We start from the raw sequence: 22,309 nt of genomic DNA on the forward strand, positions 1-22,309 counted from the left end.
CTAAAAACAAGTCAATGCCTAAAACAGTGATTTAGAAAGGTCATTTTAGGACAAACTCACAGATATTATGGCAGCCTTCTGCGGATCCAAGAACCAAGAAGCTAGGAAAACACCAAACTAATTTCAGTAACTGGATAGCCTGGCCTCCCATCCCTAAAATGACGACAATTTATTAAGTGCCTGCAATGTTGAGCAAGCAATCCCCTGGGCACCCTGGAGTTCCCATCTTTGCAGAGCAGAAATATCACCCATGTTTCACAGATGTGGAACCGCAGCTCAGAGAAGGAAGGTAACTTGCCCCAAGCCACTCAGAGGGGATGTGGTTAGGCCAGGTTTCAAAACTAGGTCACGTCTGCTTCCCGAGTCAGTATTCCCTCTCCTGCACCCTGCCGCCTCTCCAGACAGAAACCCGCTACCTATCAAGCTTCCCCTGACTGTCAGCAGAGCTATTTTCAGCAGTGGTACAATTTCACCACGCAGGAGCCAGCCTCATCAAATGAGATAATGCATAGAAAAGCTCTGAAGAGTGGTTATGGCCATTAATAGACGATCTGGGGAAATCTGCAAAACCAAAATAACCAAATGTCACCTATTGTGTTATCTTAGGACTCAACCACCATTGCAAGCCGACCAACTGTGTGTTTTCTGGGGTGCTTCCTCCTTAAATGCAGGCATTAAGCAGCAGTGCCCATGATCTGAGGTGTAGCTGGTGTGATAGATGAGACTTCTATGCTTAAAAGTTTTTAGTGGCGCAGACTGGGAAGGTAGGCCAACTTCTTTCTCATGAATTTCCTCTTGATCACAAGATTGAATATGTACTTAAAGTAATAGACACTTTGAGATAAATTAACTTCTAAGAGAAAGGAACATTTTGAAAATTAAATTATACGACATGAATCAGGCAATCAATTAGCAATCAATACATAGCCAATAGTTACGCACAGAAGATGAAAAGGCAATTCATAAAAGAGTAAATACAAATGGAGGAACGTAGGAAGAGCTGATCAATCTCACTAACAATCAGAGACATGAAAATTAAAGTGATACTTTTTTAAAAATCTTAATTGCCAAGGTTGGCAAGAATGCGAGGCATTCAATTGGTATAAGCTCCCAGGGGTGTGGTTTGACAAAATCAGCCAAGATATTAAGGTTAGGAATAAATCCCCTGATTCAGCAACTTCACTTCCAGGAAATAAAACTATAGAATAGTCACAGATATGTAAGAACCTTAATTACAAAATGTTCGTCTCCATTCTACCGTTATCAAAACGCTGAAATCCACCCAAATGTGCCACAGTAAAAGACTGGTTAGAAACATATAAGAAAATACTATGCAACCAATTAAGATGATGTAGAATAGTCAACAGCAGGGAAGAATGCTCATGAACCACAGTTAAGTAGGAAAATCACAAAGGAAAAGAAAGGGAACATGCTAAGAATCAAATATGCTAAATATTAAGTTATTTCTGGTTAGTATGTGATTTTCTTATTAGCCTTTATTTTTACTTCTCTGCATTTTCTAAGGTTCCCATGAAAAAATTAATGTTTTATAACAATAACATATAATTTTAAAATACTTTATGAGAAGGCATGTAAAGCTGATCTGGCCTCACACCTAGCAAAACACGAACTTGACAAATGCTGGCTCCTGTTCCTCTGTAATTCTTCCTCTCTCCCTCCCCGCCCCCCCGCCCCCGCACCCATTTTACAGGAACACCAAAGGGGGACTGGGTAGAGAAAGTGTCTGTACTAATTCATGACCACCCAGCAGTTCAGAGATCACATCTGCCTCTCTCCCTACAGACACCACACCCAGCACACAGCTTGGCACAGAGCGGGCTTTTACTGATGATAAAGTAACTTTGTTGACTTCAGATTGGATGAAATGCTTGGGAAGAGCTTGGTCAGGAGTGTGCACTATTCCTTGGAACAAGAAGGCAGCAAATAGAACAAAGAGGGCCCCAGACATGGTCTCAGAAGTTCTCTGCTCTAGTTCTGCAGGCACCCATCACTCAGGAGCTGGGTGATCTCAGAGAAGTTACTTCACCCCTCTGTGCTTTCATTCTGACACTATTTCAAGATAGCTGGGAGCACTGTGGTGAGAATTAAATACAATGTGTACAGAACCTTTATATATTCTAAAGAGCTAGCAACCTAAGATAATCTTACAGTGATCAGTAAATACTAATTATTCCAGAATAATTAAGCAAATTTTAGAGGTAGGAATGATAATGAAAAATGTTTTGTTAGTTTTAACTTGTTTCCACATGACTAGACAAGAAACTTCTTCGGTTCTGATTTTGTTTCTCTTTATAGGAGATAATTTGTTAATATGTAAGGACTGGCTCTATCCACTTTGCTAGTTCCTCTGTAATTCTCCCTCCCCCTCCACACCCCCACTCATCCATCCCTCCCCCAACCTAGGGAGAAATAGTAAAACACTGGAATAAAACCCTCCCCCCCCCATCTCACCCACATAAACTCTCTCCTTCTGTCTGCCTTGCACATGCACACAATGCTAGCTCTCCTCTCAGGTCCAGCGAGGAAACCTCGATTGGCTTTCAGAGATGGCACAGTTTGAATATGGCTTCTAACAAGGGGGATCTGGAAAACCAAGCGCCACAGCCTGGTAAACAAATAATTCACAGATTAGAAAAAAATGAGATTCTAACCATGTCATACAAATCATCAAACAGGAGGACACTTCCTGTTTACCTCACTTAGTTGGGCTTGTGTAGATAAAGACTGGCACTTCATGAAATGCAGGGTTATTAAGCAAAAGGAAGATAATGAATTTAGGCAAGAAACCTTAGCTTTTGATCAATCTACTGGAGCCCTTTATTTAAGAAATCTTTGCAAGAAGGCCCTCCAATTGGCCCCCGAATGTTATTCTGCAAAAGTTCAGGACTCACATATGAAGTTCGTGTATATGCTTCAGAAAGTGCAGGAAAGAATGTGGGCTGCATCATGTTAAATAAGTGTCCTTCAACTGTCAACACGACTTTTACTATAAAATCTGTAATAATTCCCAGAATAACCATCCAGTTTTAACAACTTTTATTTGATAAACAACAAATATATCTGTACATGAATGACCAAAATATCTTTACTCTGGTGAAATAGTTTTGCAATGTTACAAGTAAAATCACAATGCTTTCAGGCCCTTTCATTTTCAAAAGAGAAAAAGTAGGCTGCTGAGAGAAAGAATAATATAAATAAATGTAATATGGTACAGTGTATTCATTTTATCCCCATATAAAATCTGAAAATAAGCAGTTTTATAAAGCCAAAAGTGTTTTCTTTTCTGGGCCAAATTTCTGTTTGAGAACTGAAGCATGCAATTAACGGGCTGCCTCAAACTTCAGTTATGGAGCCAAGATAAAAATTACTCTCCTTAAGATCTTGTATGTGTAGAGTAATGGCTATTTGGTTCAAATTAAGTATTTGGTTCAATGTGCCCTCTCTTACTTAAGAAATATATACTAGCCCTGGCCAGTTTGGCTCAGTGGATAGAGCATCGGCCTGCGGACTCAAGGGTCCCGGGTTTGATTCCGGTCAAGGGCATGTGCCTTGGTTGCGGGCACATCCCCAGTAGGAAGTGTGCGGGAGGCGGCTGCTCAATGTTTCTCTCTTATCGATGTTTCTGGCTCTCTACCCCTCTCCCTTCCTCTCTGTGAAGAATCAATAAAATATATTTTAAAAAAGAAAGAAATATATACTAAGCCCAAAAGGGCACATTTTCTTCTAATTCAAGAACATATCATTAATAAACAGTCTAAATATAATAAATTATATAATACTGGGTGGTAAGGCCAGGATGGCAGGGGCAGGGAAACTCTATATTCTTAGAAAAAAGTATAAGATCGCCAAGGCATTCTAAATGACCTTAAACAGAGGCATCAGTATTTAAATATTTAAATTTCCACTTAGAAAAAAAAATCACATTATTGATAGGACAGCACACTCAAAACCAATAATGTCATGAAAACACATGCCCTTGTGTAATTTGGCAGGACAGGCTGCTCCCTGAATACAATAGACCTTTTTATTAAATGGATCTCTTCATCCTTGGCATTTTATGCCACAAAAACACCCAAAAGCAAAAAAAGAGGGGGGGTGAGAAATAAAAAGAAACAAACATGACACTAGTAACAGTCTTCAGTTTGAACTCTTTCACCAAGAAGTATAAGACCTAAAAGATATGTTAGAAAAGTAAGAGACATTATTTAACAAAAATGAAAGCAAGCCTGGCTGGAGAGGAGGAAAACTACACTGAGATGCTACCGCTTTTGTGTGATTATACCAAAGGGCAACAGAGCCCTCTAGTGGAGAAAATATGTAAGTAGATAGTTCTCTTTCAGGTTAATTTACAAGAAAAATATGTGGAACCTTTACTTTCATGACGACTAGGTCATTGTATTACGTAAAAGCAAAAGATCAAATTATTTAAACTAGGTATTATGTAAAATAACTTTCAAATTTTAAAACCTTATATAACCCTTGTAATATCAATCAGGATAAAAATCATATTTTTAAATATTCTCTTTAAATTAGGACTCTGAACCATTTTGTCCTTGAACAATAGCTTATATAACTCTCATCTGTTATGCTTGCACTATAACAAATAAATTAAAATCTAAACCTACATGCAAGTATGAAATTCAACTGATTTCATGCAACAAAAAAGTTTCAATTGAGATCAGGTATATTATTTATACATTACTCTCTATATATTACTTATTAATATTTTTAAATAAGTTTTTTATGAGATTGTCCAAATTATGAGATGAGGCTCATTAGAATACTTCAATTCGTCTTTTTAGAAAGAAACATATAAAGCTTCTCAAATACTCTGATCATGTTATTTCCATCTATAGTCAATGTCCAAGAACAGCAAATATAAAACGGCTGCTTAATTCATAAGATAATAAATCTCAATTTTTATGTACAATCGTTCAAGGACTTTTTCCAAGATAGTCAAAAATCTCAATAGTTACTCAGAACAAAACAATTTCAAAATCGTTTTACTTGTAATAAACAGATATGTTTTAGCATAAAAGAAAAGTGGTCACAAATGTTTTTAATTTAAAATGGGAGTTTAAATTACCAAAAGGTTAGATTATTACAGGAATTGCCCTCTACTTCATGAGCACTGGGTTCTCTAAAAGAAGATAAATGCCAAGATCCCACTGGTTTAAGTTTTGTTGACAATTGGAAAAGAAATTGTAATCAGACATCTGAGGATCCCAAGTGTAAATGATCCCATACAATGAAGTCTTAACCACGAAAAGGACTATAAGTTAGCGCTAGCCTCAAATTCAAGGGCTCTTTCGGAGAAACTGAAAGGCAAAGTTCAGTAACATGAGGTGTGGAAACAAAAACAAAGAACTGAAAGTATAAAGGAAACTAGTCTAGTTCATAATTGCGAAGTGTGGATTTAAAAATCTTGAGAATACACTTTTTTACAGGAAGAAAAGTAATGTTCTTGTATTACTATAGAACTGGTAGAATTTACACTAGATATGAATTCATCATGGTGATGATTTGCAGGATAAAAGAATATGGCAAGTATACTTCACACTGTAAGTACAACACATGATTTAGGAACAAGACCCTGAGCGTTAATAAATGGGTTCTCTAAGCCCAAACCACCAATTTCAAAATTATACTATACAACATTTTGGGTTTCGCGCATGGGAAATCCGGTACCTTCATTGAAGGGAATAAATTTAGGGGTGACTTTGATAGTTCGCACATGGACTTTTTACCTCTCACAATATATAAATTTTGAAATTTAAGTATGTGTATGTATACACATGCATACATATGCATATATATGGACACACATTAGCATCCCTATAATAAACCTTAGGAAGGTGACTACATAGAAAAGTGAAGTGCCAGTCCTAAAATATATTTTACTGGTATATACCAAGGTACCAAGATTGTATTTGTTCAAGGAGAAAAAAATTTTGTTCTTTTCAATGGATCCTCTGACTCAAAAACCAAAACCAGCCAAGGCTATTCTAGATTTAAAGCCACGACATTAGACATAGCCCCGTTATGAAGGCTTATCCTGCCTAAACTCTGAAAGAGACTTCATAATCAGATTTTACCCACTACTGATGTAAGATTAGCAATTAAGAAAGTTTTCTCATCATTACCAATGAACATTAGACTGAAAATATCTAAATTGCTCATAATTAATAGTTTTAAAATGGATGTTTGACAAAACCTGGATTTCGTGCCTTAAATACGATTATGATAAATCTGTTGGCTCATTGAAACAATCGGCATGAGTTTCAACAACTGTCCCCGCTAAGAAACAGTGAACAGGACGGGCCTGTCCCACATTCAGGCATTCAATCAACCCCTCATTAGAAGGATCCTGCCTTCGATGGGCACATCAGCCCTCAGATTCAAGAAGGCAGCATTTTATATGAACTATTTATCTGCAGAGCCAAATCAGCTTGATTGACAGGTTGTGTCTAGAAAAAGCTATGGGATCTTCCATGATGAGAAATTTCCTAGCCTAAAAAATTCTCTCTTGAGACTCTGCAATAATGCTTGTATTTAATGATCACCATGTTGAAGCCATTTCCATTCATTTTCACCCAATCAGAGTCCTCAAGCCCCTAACTCCAGGCAGTCGTGAACTGCCTGCCCTTCCTGCTCAGTACCAGGTGAGCACCAACAGAACCGAATTCCTCCCTTGCCTCTATTGGTTAGCAGTTGGGACTGCGGGGTCCGGGCCTCTTGGTCTAGCAGAAGCTTTAGGTGAAGAGATGACTTCCCCCTGGATACTGAGATGCTGAGCTCCACACAGAGAGGTCCACAAGCTACAGCTTTCAACCTACAAAGGTCTTCGGGTTCAGAACGCTGGTTAAACAAAGGTCAAGGAGAGAAGAGTGTTAGTTTCTGAGGAGGCAACATCCTAAAGCTTGCAGCTCCCTAACTAGGGGAAACAGACTTGAGGCAACGGGTGCAGGACACTGGTGGGATGTCCCCAGCAGTTACATATGATGTGTTGCCACAATCTTCCTGTGGCCTGGGGACATCCCATATATCTAAATGTTACCTAAAATGTGTCGGATTTAGAGACTGTTGGGTGATTGTACTTTGAAAGGAATTAGATCACCTAATGTAGGGGCTGGCAAACTTTTTCTGTAAAGAGCCAGACAGTAACTATTTTAGGCTTTGCAGACCGTATGGTCTCTGACATAATTACCAATCTCTGCTTGTAACATGTAAACAGCCACAGACAACATGGAAGTGAATGGGAATGGTTGTGTTCTAATGAAACTTGACTTATAAAATCAAGCGGCGGGTCAGATTCAGCCCATGGGCTGTAGTTTGCCAACCCTGAATCTAGAGAGCTGAATCCAGTCAACAGTGACTCCTGGCTACAAACTTCAAGTGTCAGAGCACTTGAAGTTATAATGTTTTATTCTGATGGCTCCTCAAAATCCTTCTTCTACCTTCCAGAGTCACCCTGATCTTTTTTTAGTAAAATTAACTAGGAGTCCCTCCAATTGCCTTAGTAAAGTCAAATATCAAAAATTCAAAATATGAATCTGTATCTTTACAGCCGGGGAAGAAGCAGACAAGACAAAAATCTGCGTAGAGGCCACTTGGAAGGGGCAGTGTCCTAGCACAACCAAGAGTTCATAAAGGAAAGGTGACCCCTTCTCACCACCTGATCATCTGTTTCCACAAGAGAGAGAAGTTCAACAAATAGCAATTCCAACAGAGCAGTGCCTTGTGGGGAATTTTTTTTTTTTTTTTTTAACCACTAGAAACACCAGAATTGTAAAGAAAATGAGGGTATCTATGTTTTCATCCACAGAGTCACCACTCTGCAAATAAATACTGGTAGGTTTTGTTCCAGCCTACCCTGCCTCAAGGAGAACATTCACAGCTCGGACGTAGAAAACAGGCTTCCCTGAGCGGCTAAGGAAAGCTCTGATGAGAGATGACTCTTGAATGCCCAGAAATCTTGGAAATGAAGATGCCCGATTCCCCCCGCATTCAGCTATTTGATTTGGCATGGGCAGAAATAAAGTGGTGATAGCAATTTGTAAATTGGCCTATTTCACAGTGCAGTAGAAGGAAGGACTTTATCTAGAAGCCGCAGCCTACTTGGGCAAGGACACTTTCTAAGACAGCCACATGGGACATAAAGGCTAACTCAGCAACGACGAAAGCCCTGTGCCTGTCTGCAGCCTCTTTTCTTTAAGCCTGATACCACCACTGCTGCAGAGTGAAAGTAATTTGCAAGGATTTGATTGCCTGGAATGCTCAGTACAATATTATTTTAAAAATTAAGAATAAAAACCTTCAGCACTCACCTAGATTTATGCTTCTCAAGAGTGGAGAAGGGAATGGGCAGTGTTAAAGGCAATTTCTGAGGGAAGGTTGGAGCTGGGGAAATAGCAGCTGTGACTGAATAGAAAGCGCTAGTGTACCTACGACCTTCCCTAACATCCCTTCCTTTCTCCCTGAGCTTCACAATTGGCCACCATATCTGTCGGGACCACAGACGCCTGCTTGCAGTGTCCACAAAATGGATTATGGACATCAAGAAAGAAGAGTCTTCAAAGGGACATGGGAGCCGGGAAGAGACACAAAGTCCAGGGTTTTCCTCAAAGAGGTTCGAGGTCCATTCTGATCAACACCACACTTACCCCCTGCTTAGAATCTCCTCCTCCTCTTCAATCATGATTAAATATCCAACTCAACATAGCTCTTTTTATGAACCTACTCGGTTAGTCCAGGATTACAATGTCATAAGCCTGATGTTGCAAATCCCTGACAGAGCATTAGCCATATCCGAAGGTCTGTTATCAAACATCAAAGTATAAACACTCATGCCAAAAATCAGCAGTAATCACATATCTAACTAAACAAAAAGCAGTGTAGGCAGAAGAGTGAAGGAATGAAATCTCTTAGTCAATTTTCTGGTTAACTAAGTGTTATATAAAAAGGGTGTTGTTTTTTTACTTAAGTCCTTATTTTTTCTTAATTTTGCTACATGTATTGATTGGTCATCACCCTCACATAACAGTAGTCAATGCAATAAACACAACATATTTTTTCTTCGATGACTGAGGATCTAGCCATTATTTTTAATACAGTGTCATCAGTTTGATTACCAATGATAACTATATAGAACTCATCCCAAAACAAATTCAGAAAATTGAGCTGAACATATTCTGAGCCCAGGGTGAGGTCTGCAAATTGACTTTAAATTCTTTCAAATAAACAAACAAACTCCATTTGCTTCTTTGCCTTCACAGACAAGTGCAGTCACAAGTCCTGTTCAGAGACCGTAGCTCATTAGAGTGTAGACCCTACACAATAACTAATCCTCTAACTCGTGTTTTCACCTCCTGAGCGTGAGCTGATGATGCTAGAAAATGATTCTGGGGGTTCAAGAAGGGGTTACTGAAAATGAAGAAAGAGAAAGGAGAGAGCAGGACATGAACAAAGGGGTAAGAAAGAGAAGATCGACAAGGGAGGGGCTTTGAGGGTGGGAGTGATCAAAGGACAGAGAGAACCTGCCAGAAGACAGCTGAATGCAATCCCATTTTTTGTCTCCATAAATTAAGATGCATATCCTTACTCAAAGCAATTGGTTCTTACAGATCCAGATACTGATGTAAATAGACAAAGACAAAGTAAGAGTGAAATCCTATGGAGAGTTACTGTATAAGCATCTGCTTTGCCACTACTTCCTTAACCGCCCATGATGCTAAGGGAAGAACACCCCTTGAGCCACCTACCTCATGATGGTCATGTGATTAAACACCAGCAATTAGGAGGGTTAATTTACAGGTTAAGGCATGCACTAATTGTCCAACTTTATAAAGAAATAAAATCCTTTACCCAAAGGAAAATTATATTCTCAATGACCAAGTGAAACCTGCAGTATCCTTAGTAACAAAATCATGATACGTCGTTATTCTCTATTATTCCACTAACCAATCAATTTTGGTTTCAACAACCCAAGTAATTGGAATATGTCCGTACACCACACAGACCAGGTCAGAAACTCTTAGAGGGAGACTGTTGTCTCTAACCCTTGAACACCAAAATAGCCACGATCTTTCACTGAGTGTGCATCTTTCACAGAAGACAAGGTCAGCCCCTACACAGCCTTTCACGGTAACACTGGGATTTTAAAAGAGAGCAGGATTTTAACTAAGCAATAGCTGAAAATGCTATAGATACATTTTTAAATTAGAGAATCACTATGTAAAATTTCATTATAGCAGGCATAATAATAATAATAATAATAATAATAACAACAACTGTAAGTTAGTGGCCTACCTATTCCTGAGTTAGCTCCAGTAACTACAACCACTTTGCCAGTGAAGTCCCGGCCCTGGAGTATTTCCATGGCTGTGGTGCTCCCATCGTATCTCTGTCTGTTGGTTGGCTTTGTAGGATTATCATCCACAGTAAATGCCAATCTTGGGTCCAAATAGGTAGTTCTTTTATTTATATGGCTGCAAAGAAAAGGAGAAAGCAGTGAACACAGGCATTTGTAAGTGTAAGATAATGTTATAGTTTAGGCTAGCCAGTGGTCGGCAAACTCATTAGTCAATAGATCCAAATATCAACAGTACAACGATTGAAATTTCTTTTGAGAGCCACATTTTTTAAACTTAAACTTCTTTTAACACCACTTCTTCAAAATAGACTCACCCAGGCCAGGATATTTTGTGGAAGAGCCACACTCAAGGGGCCAAAGAGCCACATGTGGCTCGCGAGCCGCAGTTTGCCGACCACGGGGCTAGGCAAACCCCATTCTTCATGTACTGAGACTGCTTACTCTAAAGCCCAGAAAGAACTGAAGTTCATGTAGTCTATCTTCTGGCCTCAAGAAGAACTACATTCCTGCCTGGAAAGAGAATCATCTACTTCTTTCCTTCAGAACTGCCTATAAAATATGCTGTAACATACACTACGCATTGCCTTGTACCCTTAAATCTCAAAAGAGAAGAAGGCTTTAGGTTTGTTTTTAATTCATGTAAATGTGGCTATAAGATCTGTCAGTCACTCTTTTTAGTAGATTTCAATTAAATCTTTGGCCCTGTGCAAGGGCCTAAGAAGATGGGCAGAGAAATAGAAAACGCAAAATGGTAAGTCTCAACAGTAAATATGAAACTGACCAACTACTAAATTTCTAAAGATTTTCCTTTTAAGACTGTACTCATACCTCCTACAAGCACTCTAATTTTAATTTGGAATTGATCTCAATATTGTAGAAACAATATTAAAATAAATTTCGGACACATGGATTAACAGGTTACTCCTTATGTAAAGTATTTATTGCATTTTAAATTCTTGGGATTTGAGATAAAGACCTCAAATATCTTAAAAACTAGTAAGAACTTCAAGAAAGAGATGAGATTTCATGATTTGTGAAAGTACATATAGTTTTACAACTATACTTATCCTATAAATACTAAGACCAAAGAATAATCCAACTTTCATTGTAATTATAGCCATAGCTGCCAGATAAATGTTTGCACTCCAATGTTACACGCAGACAACAGAGCAGTGCTATGCTGGACCCAGTTCACATGGGCTTGCAAGAGCCCAATGTGCATAAGTATCTCTCCCCAACTCCCCGGTGACTTCAACTTGGGAGCTTGAAACAGGCTGCGGTGAAAGTATTTACACCGTGGTAACAAATCTGGACTTTCCCACCAGAGAGCTGTGTTAACATGAGCCAGCACACCACTCTAGCAGGCCCAGGGAGGTAAGATGACCAGCCAGGGCAGCGTGGGCCGGCTTGCCTCCCTTGGGGCACTGTGGGGATTGAATGAGCTACTACTACAGGTATAAGGTGACTAGAATCACGCCTGGCTCACACAATGTACTAGACCGGTGGTTACTACTATTGTTTGTTATGGGAATTTACTCTAAAGAGAGTTTTACAGATAAGAAATGTTCAAAACATTATTTATAGGTACAGCTGCCCAATAATAGGAATTTAACAACACCACTGCCCACTCTCTCTACAAAATAATACTCTATAGCCATTAAACATTTTCTTGAAAAGTATTTAAGGATATGTGAAAATGCTCACAAATACATTACATGGAAAAACAGGCTACTAAGCAGTTCACAAAGTAAATTTCCTTTTTTTTTTAAGAAAGTGTGTGTATATAAAACAGAGTGGATGAATAAATGCAAAAATTGTAAAAGTAGTTATTCCTGTTAAGATTACATTATATACTGTGCCATATTTTTCTACAATGTAAATTTTTATGATAAAAATATTTAAAAGTAAAATGGCTGATAACAGTTACTATGTAGACACTTACTCGACAAAATACACTTGTCCATTCTCATCCGTTTCCTGCTCCCATCCATACGGCAAATCTGAAACACAGAAAAGACTGAGGTCTACACGAGGGAGGGGTGGGGTGAACTGAGCAGGGTCCTCCTGGTCAGGAGAGGCCCTGCCCCCGAAGCCTATGCCACCAGACCTCACCTAGGTCACGTGTTGCCATTGTGGCAGTTGCTGAAGGCCCAATAGCCCAAACGGACTCCACATTTCTGCCTCTGGCTCAGAAATAAAACTCTGTTTCCTTCTTGGTCGTTCTTAAACTCTCCACCCAGCTTCAGCTCCTGCTTTTGATGAAGACTTTACTGGTTGCTCCAGTCAATGTGAATTCTCCCTTGAATGAATTCACAGAATGTATCTTTACAACACCATTTGTATGCTGACTCACAATGCCTCTTATTCAATATAGAGTTCCATTTTTTTTCCATCGGTACATACTGTCTCTTCAACTATACCTTCTTATACTTCTATTCTGTGGGTGACACACTTCTTCAAAAGCACCCATAAGTCATGGCGATCTCGATGGAATCCCATCAAACACTGGTATATTTAATTCCACAACAGGCACCAAGAACAAGTTTACAATCAGTGCAGCTATAAGAAAATCTAATAAACTGTGAGTCAAAGGCCTCTACTGTTTTTATACTTTTTAATTTAAGACCGGTAAGAAATCATCCTCACCACTCCACCCAAAGACCTCATCACCTCCTTCTGCCAAATCCCACAAGCTCCTGGGAGTGAGAGTCCAGCTCCTGCTGGCTCGCTATTAGAGGGCCTTCCCAGAATGACACAGTGACCTGTCACCTCCCTGCCTGGGATGTTTTCTTATCTAATTAAAGCTTTACATACAAAGGGCTTTGCTTTATGACCTTGAAATACAAACCTCCTGCTATTCGTTTTCTTTTTCCAGTTTTCGGATGTTCCCATTGAGTCTTCTCTTCAGTGTGACTATTTAAAAAAATTCACAAAACAACTGTAAGTAAAAGTTATACTTCTAAAAATTAATCCATTGCATTAAATTTTTTCTCTCCCAAATAATACTCTCTCTCGAGAGCAGTAAATTTACATTCAGGAAGAAATAGAACATAAATGTTACTGTTTGTATCAAGTCAAATTCCCTAGATTGGAAGAAGCAGCGATCTGTGGAAATGTCCTGAAAGCCTGCTGCTCGGGAGGGAGGGAGGAGGAACACAACTTCAGTGTTAGAAAGCCAGCTCAATCACTCCAAATATCTAGAGAGGAGCTTTGTTGGGTTTTTTTGTGTGTTTTTTTAAAATATATTTTATTGATTTTTTACAGAGAGGAAGGGAGAGGGATAGAGAGCCAGAAACATCAATGAGAGAGAAACATCGATCAGCTGCCTCCTGCACACTCCCCACTGGGTATGTGCCCGCAACCAAGGTGCATGCCCTTGACAGGAATCGAACCTGGGACCCTTGAGTCCGCAGGCCGACACTCCATCCACTGAGCCAAACCAGTCAGGGCGAGGAGCTTTGTTTTATATTTGTTTTAGTTTTATTCCAGAGTAGATTGACAAACTTCAATCAAATCCATAATGCTGATATTTAGATACTTAGATATAACTGTAATCTCCTTGTTTATTCTTCTCACAGATATAATTTCAAAGTGTTTTTTAACTACTGATTCCTAATTGCTCCCAAGAGGTAATTAAGAGTGCATAGGTCACCGAGCTGTGTGCCTTTGGTCAAAGTTACTCAACCTCGGGGCCTCAACTTCCTCATCCGCAAAATGGAAATAATCCCAACACTGAGCTCAGGGGAATGTTATGAGGATACTGCATTCAAAGGATTAAACACAGTACCTGGCATCTAAGAAGCCCTCAAAAGTGTTAGCTATTATTTTGGACAAATCAAATATACAAACTAGTCTGATCTCTGTGTCAAATTTAGCATTTCATCTAAGAAATGCACACAAAGTTATAGTTAAAATCATAAGCCAATAACAGTCTAGACACCTGTCAGCAGGTGATAAAGTATGAAGGAAAACATAAAATTACTTAATCAGGGAAACAGCTGAATGTTTCAAGAGTCAATCAAAGGGGAGGATGATTTTCCTAAGTTCACATCCCCCTGCCAAAGGAGAAAATATTTAATCAATGACCTCTACATGATAAAATTTGAATATTCCTTCCCTATCACTTATTTGAAAGAGAATAAGTATGGAGAGCATAAACTTGCTGTAAAATGTTACAGGTCGAAAGCAAGTTCTTTTCAAGAACTGCTGCCTCTGGTCTGTTTGTATAAAATCTGTTTGGCCAGTGCAGGGACAGCATGGACACTGGACTCAGAGGCAGACCTGAGCTCTTGTGCCACCTGCATCTAGTTGGCCAGTCTCCCTGGCCACACACTCATGTCAAGGAGACACCAGACCTGCAACAGTGATTGGTGACTGATTAATCTACTGTACAAGCAAAGGGTATCAGTATCAAGGACCAACTCCTACTTGTCTGTACATGACCATCACCAAATCCTACTTGCAAAAACAGAAGCCCAGACTCCCTAATAAGGATAACCCGCCCCTCGCTGACAGGACCCCTGCTTCTTGCAAACTAAGGGAACAGCAATCAGAGAAACCAAACACTGGCAACAATATAAAACCTTCCTGCTCTTGGCTTTGCCTGCCTCATGCTTCTTCAGGGAAATTTACAGACGGGATCACATTTTCCTTTGTCTGACATTAAAAGCACTTGTCATCCCATAGGCACATGTCAAATGAGCCTGGAACCCAGCTCTAAAACATCTGCTTTCGGGAGTGGAATGCTGACACTGTTGCATCCAGATGAACCCTCAGGCACCCAGCCCTGCGCCTGGCCGATAGTAGGTGCTCAAATGTAAGCATGTGGAATGAACAAATGCTTTCCCAAGAAGGTGAAACATTCACTCAGAACACCGTTTTCTCCTATCCTAAGAAATACTTTTTAAAAATAAAATAAACATTGTCATGCCATCTCCTCCACTTTGACAGAAAATGCCTAAGCCAGGCTTCTTGCACTCACACTCCGGCCACATGGGCTGGATGGTTCTTTGCTGTGGGAACCGTCCTGTGCATTGTGGGATGATTAGCAGCTTCCCTGGTCTCCACCCACTAGATGCCAATATACCCCTCCCAGTAACTGTGAAAACATAAACTGTCTCCAGACATTGCCAACTGTCCCTGCAGGGTACAGTGACCCGTGGGAGGACCCTAGCCTAGCTGAGGTGAAGACAGTGTGATTTGGTTGTGAGGATTCCAGAGCCTGATGCCCATGTGTTCTGGCTCTCCCATGCACCAGTCACATGCCCTTGGAGGTTATTTAGCCTTCCTGTGCCTCAGTTTCCACATCAGTAAAATGAGGATAATAGCAGCACCCACTTCTTCGGGTTAAAGAGAACTGAATGAGTTAACGTGTGAAGACCTCTAAGAGCCATACCTTTCACATAGAAGTATTATATTAAATTAATACTTACATATAAAAATTAAAGTGTTCTTTTTAACTATAACCTAAAGTGACTTTTTAATGCACAAAAAACTATGACACATGTCCCCAGTGTTATCTTATTCTCCCTTAAACAGAAGCCCTCTTTTATTTTTTTCATTAAGCTTTTTGCCATTTAAAAAGATAATTAACAGTGATCTTTATTTAAGCCAAAGGGATCAAAATTAAATTCATAATATATTACATGGATTTCACTTTCAGGTATGCTCTTCTAAGGTTTTGTTGTTGTTTTAAAGCAGTTTAAGTTCACTGGGAGACCCAGGACTGCCTGTGAGGAGAGCCCGCCCTGGGGGAGGGACCCATCTCCCCATGGGGCAAAGCTGGCTGCGAAGCGGGCATCAGAAGAAAGGGGGGATTGGGTAGGCCACCCAGGGAGGCCTAGGTGGCTGCCCCAACCCTGAGACCTCACCCTTCTGTCCCCATCTCCTGGTTCAGGCAAAGGTAGGGGAGAAGGCCTGTCAGCTCTCTCTGGTACTGGAAACAGCCCCTCCCTGGGAGCCCTGACTGGTGGACCTGGAGCCATATGATATATGTGCCTTGAGGTCCATGAGTGCACCATGGCCATGTAGGGAAGCACAGGAGCCAACAAAACCACCCAACAGAAGAGGGCAAGGCCGAAAGGGGACTCCACAAGACCCCACTTGCACTGGGCTACAGCCTGTCCTTGGGCATGGCCCTGTTGCAATGGGAGGAAGACAGTTGGGAAACAGGAACTACCTGAAGGGCAGTCTTCTATTAGCCCATTAGTAAAGGCTCCCAAACTCCACAAGAAAGACAAGTGACCCAGAGTTCAGAGGGGAAATAAGAGTCAGGATGCTTGCAGGTCAGGAGAGATCAAGGGGACTGCTGGGAATCCAGGGGTAGGACTGGTCCGAGACATCCTTCAGCCCTGAGAGCCAAGGAACAAGAGGACTGGAAAGAGGTTCTGGAGAGAGATGCCCCCAGCTGGGAGCCAGCCATGCCTTGTCACCAGTCAGTGTAAACATTGGGGCCAGACAGGCCAGTGGGAGACCTAAAACAATGGTGGAGGCTAAGGGGTGGCTTTTCAGAGAACACATAGGTGTTCCCTGAGGCCCCTGGCCATGGGCTCCCGGAAGCTCTCAGAGGAGCTGGCTGGCATGTACAGATCTTATTTCATGAAAGAAGAGCCCCAGGTCCAGACACTGGATGCCATGTAGGAAGGAAGCAGGTGGCAAAGGCCGCCCAACATAGGGAAAGGGGCAGGGGAACAAGGCAGGGTGAGCACATGGGGAACCTGCAGACCTAACACCAGGCTCCAGGCAAACCAGAAGGGAAGCCAGGAACCTGAGGTAAGAGACTAGGACAAGGACAGGCCCCACAGAAGAGCAGAAGGAGGGCCCGAAAGCAGGAAGCGGCTGTGTGCATCTTTTCCGTCCCAGGGCCTACTCCACCACCTCCCCACAGAGGCCCACGGTAAACCTTCACTACATGAGTTCATGTATTCCTTCCCCGTGGATTTATTTTACAGTGCTGAGCACTGAGGATACAGAGGTAAACCAGAAAAAGCCCCTGCCCTCGGCAAGTTTACAGTCTAGGGAGGGAGACGGAGCCATCAGGGAAGAGCAGGAATGAGACAACTATGGGCAAAGCTAAGTGCCAAGGGGCAGAGATCAAGGTGCTGGGAGGAGTGTATCCGGGGGCTAGGAGGAGTGTACCCGGGTGGGACAAAAGCAGAAGGGGCCTTGGGCAGTGCATTAAGCAGAGCTCTGAGGGATGAAAGGGCCTTCAGGAAAAGGCACAGGGAACAGCAAGTGCCCGTTCAGGAGCTAGTGACTCCCTGCTGCTAAACTGTCCCTTCCGTTCTCCAGAGCAGAAATCACCTTTCTGAAGACACAGCCCGGTGTCACTCTCTGGCTCCAATCCCTCAGTGGGCCCCTGGGTCCTGACAACAGAGCCCCAGCTCCTCCATGAGGCACAAAAGGGCATCCATAAGCCAGGCCCTCCCTCCTCTGCCTGGATCTGCTCGTTCCTACATCACCACACAGGCCATGCACGGGCTCTAGTTTGTTTCCTCTACCTGGACTGCCCTCCTGCCCCCTCCACCTGCCCACTTCTCCCTGTGCTCTAAGGCACGGTTCAGGTGCCAGCTCCACCAGGTCATCTCACCTAGGGTGCCCTCCTACCCACACATGCCTGCTGTTCGACAGACTGCTGCTCACTACACACAATGCACTGGGACTACCTCACTGTCACTCCACCCTGTAAGACTGGGCACTCATTAAGGGTGACAACTGGATTTCATTTATCTCAGTATAACCAGGGCCCAGCAAAGTGACTGGCACATAAAATCCCAATGAGTCTTGAATGAACTCAGCAATGTCTTATTTTGCTGTTGGTTCACAATATTGGGTAGATTAGACTCACTGGGGAAGATTATACAATATACCAATGGGGAGGAGAGGAAAACCAATCAAATGAGAATCTCTGGAGGTGAAACCAAGTAAAAGATATAAATGGGTTTACCAGATGTTGAAAAACACTGATTTAAAAGCCAAGTCATAATCTGACTCACCTGGAAAGCTTAAAAAAAAAAAAAAAAAAGATTCCCCACGTTAGGTGTCTGCTACCTGAGGGTCTCTGTGAAGACCTGAAATCTGTACTTATGACAGTCCCCAGGTGGTTCTAATTTCAGGCCTCAGGAGGTGCTGAAACACTAACATTTAGGGAGCATAGCATACTTACTGAACCTGAGCTAAGTGCTTTATGTACACTGCCCGAACTAAAACTCTCATATAAACCCATTGTACAGATGAGAACACTGTGACTGAGAGTTCTGTCAATGGCCCAAGGTCGTACATACAGTAAGTGTAGGGAGACAGGGTCTGCTAGTGTTTCTAAAACTTGCCCGTGAAACTATAATGAAGTTATATTAGCTATAGTATATGTGCATACACACATGTACACACATATACATATAGTAGGACAGTTGTTAAAAACACATACTCCTAGGTCCCCACCGCAGACCCCTGAGGAGAGAGCTGGACACCTGCATTTTTTTATTGTTGTTTCTGATTCTGGGGGGTGGAGGGTTGATAAGGCCCTTTGCCATCATTGCACTGTGCAGAGCTGCTTCCTGAGCAGCAGAGGGCGCCCCTAGCCGCCCCCAGGTGACCACGGCTCTACCCAGGCCCCAGTGGGAGGAGGGTCCCTTCTCAGGAGCCTGGACGCTGCTCAATGTTACTGCCACTTCGCCCGACCTCATCAAGCTGGAACGCAGACCGTTCCCCACCCCGCGCAGGCGGGGTTCGAGGGCAGCCGTGTTCGGGGCCCGTGAGGCCGTCAGGTTCCAGGTGCGTCCCACTGCAGGTGTGTCCCAGGCCTGGCGGCCCCCCGGCTGCTCCCCTGCAGCCCTCTTACTTGGCATAGTACACCCAGCCGTCCTTGGTGGTTCTCTGCTCCCAGCCCAGGGGCAACTCGTCCTCGCTGTCCGTGTCGTCCAGGCCCGCATAGCGCAGGGCTGCCATGGCGGTAGAGGAGGCGCTGGGTCACCCGTGCAATCAGCCGCCCGCTACCGGGACTCACACCCAGAAACTCCCGCTTCAACCGAGCACCGCGCGCGCCCAGACCCAAACGCTCGCGCCTGCGTACTACGCCGCCCAGAGCCGTTCAATCGATTCGGTAGCTGTAATCCAGTTTCCGGAATTTACTTTGCTGACAGGGTAAAAGGGGCGGGGCCTGAGAAGAACGGTAGTAAAAGTGCCGAGGAGATGGCACTGCCGCTCAGCTGGAAGTAAAATCTGGTGAAGCTCCAGGACTATGGAAATGGAGCTGAGCCTCGTTATCACCCCGGCCGCAGGGAAGGGGAGAGGATATCCAATTAGGGCCCAGGACTTCGCACGTTGCTGGGCGACCCGTAATCACGTCCGCATTATTCTGACCAATCCTACATGTGCTCTTGCAAGTGGGCATCCTGGGAAATGTAGTTCAGGCCCAGTCAGACTACAGTGGAGCAGAAAGGGTGCCTCAACGCTGATATTATGGAGTCTCGCCTGTTCTTGTTTTAGGTTTAGGACGTTAGAAAGAGTGAACGTTCCTGCTCAGAAAGCTTCCAGCGCTTTCCATCACCCAGGCTGATTCACAAACTTACTTATGCCTGTAAATATTATAAAACTTGAGGACTGTTAAAAATTCACATTCACTCATCTGATTAACCAGTCTTGCAGAAAACTCCTACGGCCAGAGCATGGTTCTGTTGATAATAAAGGGCTAATGTTTATTTATCTGCATAAGCCTGACTAAACTAATAGAGCACCACATCTTATGCTTCTTTCTATCACTATCAGTTAGTAAAATGCCTAGACCAGGAGTGGGGAACCTCAGGCCTGCGGGCAGTATAAGGCCTGGGGAAATCATTTGGTCTGGCCCTGTCAATTCATTACGGTGAGTTAATTAAATGCTTGACCAAATATAGCAGGCTAATTTTTAAGTTGATAATTCTGTATGGTTGGGAATTATGTTATAAATATCCAAACGGCCCTTGGCAGAAAAAAGGTTCCCCTCTCCTGGCCTAGACCAACAGGTTTATTAAATGAAATGAACAGACAAATGAATGAATGAATGTGATCCCTTAGGTTTGACCTTCTATAAACCTAATTTGAAACAAAATTTCAAATTTACAAAGTGGATGTATGTTCTGAAATCCTCTTGGAGCACCTATAAGTATCCTTTAATGTCCTGTGTCAAAAACCAGAAGCATATCTTCAACTTGACCTCACCCAAGGCATTTTCCAGAACATTCCCTCCTTGGAACTTGCTACACAGGCCAGCATTACAAGGAAATCTACTGACCATGATTTCTCTGGCCTACATCACCAGAAGAATGCAAGTCTCCTTCAAAAGAACTACCTATTTTAAAGGAGGGGATGGTGATCAGTGTTGCTTTTAGTTTTCTTCAAGTCCTAAAACTGATATTCTTTGTGATTCTTGATTTGCATGCTTTTTAGAGGAGAGACTCACTTTACTTTGAAAAAAACAAAAGCTAACTTAATGAAAGCATGTTTTCATTTTAACAGGTCCACTATCTCATCTCAGACCTATGGAAACATCACTCTTTCCAAATATGCATGCATTTAAATAAGCTACCATTAAATTGCTGCTCTTTTGCTCACCCCAATTTAACCCTTTGCCTCTGTCACCCAAGCCAATTTATTCCTTTGGTAGGTATGAATAGGAAATTAGGTGACAAAGTCCCCTAATGGTAAGGAGCAGGGGGGAGTGAATGGAGTCAAACTAATTAGTCTCAGTTTCTCTGATCAGTACCTCTGCCTCTGCTTAGTTTCTCAAGGACTGACAGCTTAGATTTTTATTTTGAGTTACCCTCACCAGAGCCTCTACTGGCACCTGTTGCCTGTGACTTGGCACAAAGGTAGGGTTAGAGCAGTGGTCGGCAAACTCATTAGTCAACAGAGCCAAATATCAACAGTACAACGATTGAAATTTCTTTTGAGAGCCAAATTTTTTAAACTTAAACTTCTTCTAACGCCAATTCTTCAAAATAGACTCTCCCAGGCCCTGGTATTTTGTAGAAGAGCCACACTCAAGGGGCCAAAGAGCCGCATGTGGCTCGGCGAGCTGCGGTTTGCCGACCACTGGGTTAGAGTATGGTATCTTCCCCACACTGGGTAGTGGTCCACTTGGTAGAATTCTCAACTTTTGGGCCAACCCTCTGCTCTTCCCACCACTTTAACAATTCCCTCTCTGCTTCTCCTGCCATGGACACCAGAGTTCTCAAACCTTGGCACTAGTGTCATTTAGGGTCAGGTAAATCTTTATTGTAGGGCACTTTCCTGTCCACTGGAGGACATTTAGCAGCATCCCTGTCCTCTGCCCACTAGATACCAGTATGTCTCCCTTCCCACAGCTGTAACAACCAAAAATGTCTCCAAACATTGACAATTGTTCCCGCTGTTGAGAACCACTTATCTACACTGACAATTAGTCAGGAAATTACTAACTCGTGAATCAAGCGCTGAGATTTATTTAAAACATTGAAAAGCCCATTTTGGGCCAGAGATTCATAGGTGGTACTCAAACACTGTTGGTTCTGATTGCTAAGTTCTCTAGCCTTGTCTGAGAGCACCTGCTACTCCAATTCCTAGTTCATCAGATGAGAGACATGAACTGACAAGTCTGGCTGGGTGGCCCAGGCACCAATAATGGTCCCAAATGGTTGTAATAACCTCATTTGATTCCTCTCTTCCTACACCTTGCCTGTGGCCTCTATCAGAAGGTTGAAGAAATAAGATATGTAGGCATTTGGGGACTTGTGAGAGTGGGCATGCCAGATTTTAAGATTTATGCCTTTTGAGTTTGCACAAACTGATACTGATTAACTCATGCCGATTTGACTGAAAGCAACAGAGAGACTCATTCCAAAGTTTTCGACCAGGGTGCACATGAGCTAAATTAAAATGTTATAAGGGCCTGAGGGACCC

At 42.3% G+C, this 22,309-nt stretch overlaps 1 protein-coding gene across 2 annotated transcripts in view; it reads right to left on the reverse strand.

The window, feature by feature from the left end:
- Positions 1-19,673, reverse strand: part of WWOX (WW domain containing oxidoreductase) — a 947,098-nt gene extending 927,425 nt beyond the window's left edge. The window contains exons 1-4 of one of the 2 annotated variants that reach the window (XM_080645807.1): positions 19,233-19,673; positions 13,242-13,306; positions 12,336-12,393; positions 10,330-10,508 (exon numbers count right to left, since the gene is read on the reverse strand). In XM_080645807.1, the coding sequence (XP_080501933.1) occupies positions 10,330-10,508; positions 12,336-12,393; positions 13,242-13,306; positions 19,233-19,339 (409 nt within the window). In that variant the 5' untranslated portion in view covers positions 19,340-19,673. The remainder of the gene's footprint in view (positions 1-10,329; positions 10,509-12,335; positions 12,394-13,241; positions 13,307-19,232) is intronic. The other variant, XM_080645808.1, reaches the window with a different exon arrangement.
- Between the last annotated feature and the right edge of the window lie 2,636 nt (positions 19,674-22,309).

This window comes from Plecotus auritus, assembly GCF_963455305.1.
Source record: "Plecotus auritus genome assembly, chromosome: 10".
NCBI classification, from domain to species: Eukaryota; Metazoa; Chordata; class Mammalia; order Chiroptera; family Vespertilionidae; genus Plecotus; species Plecotus auritus.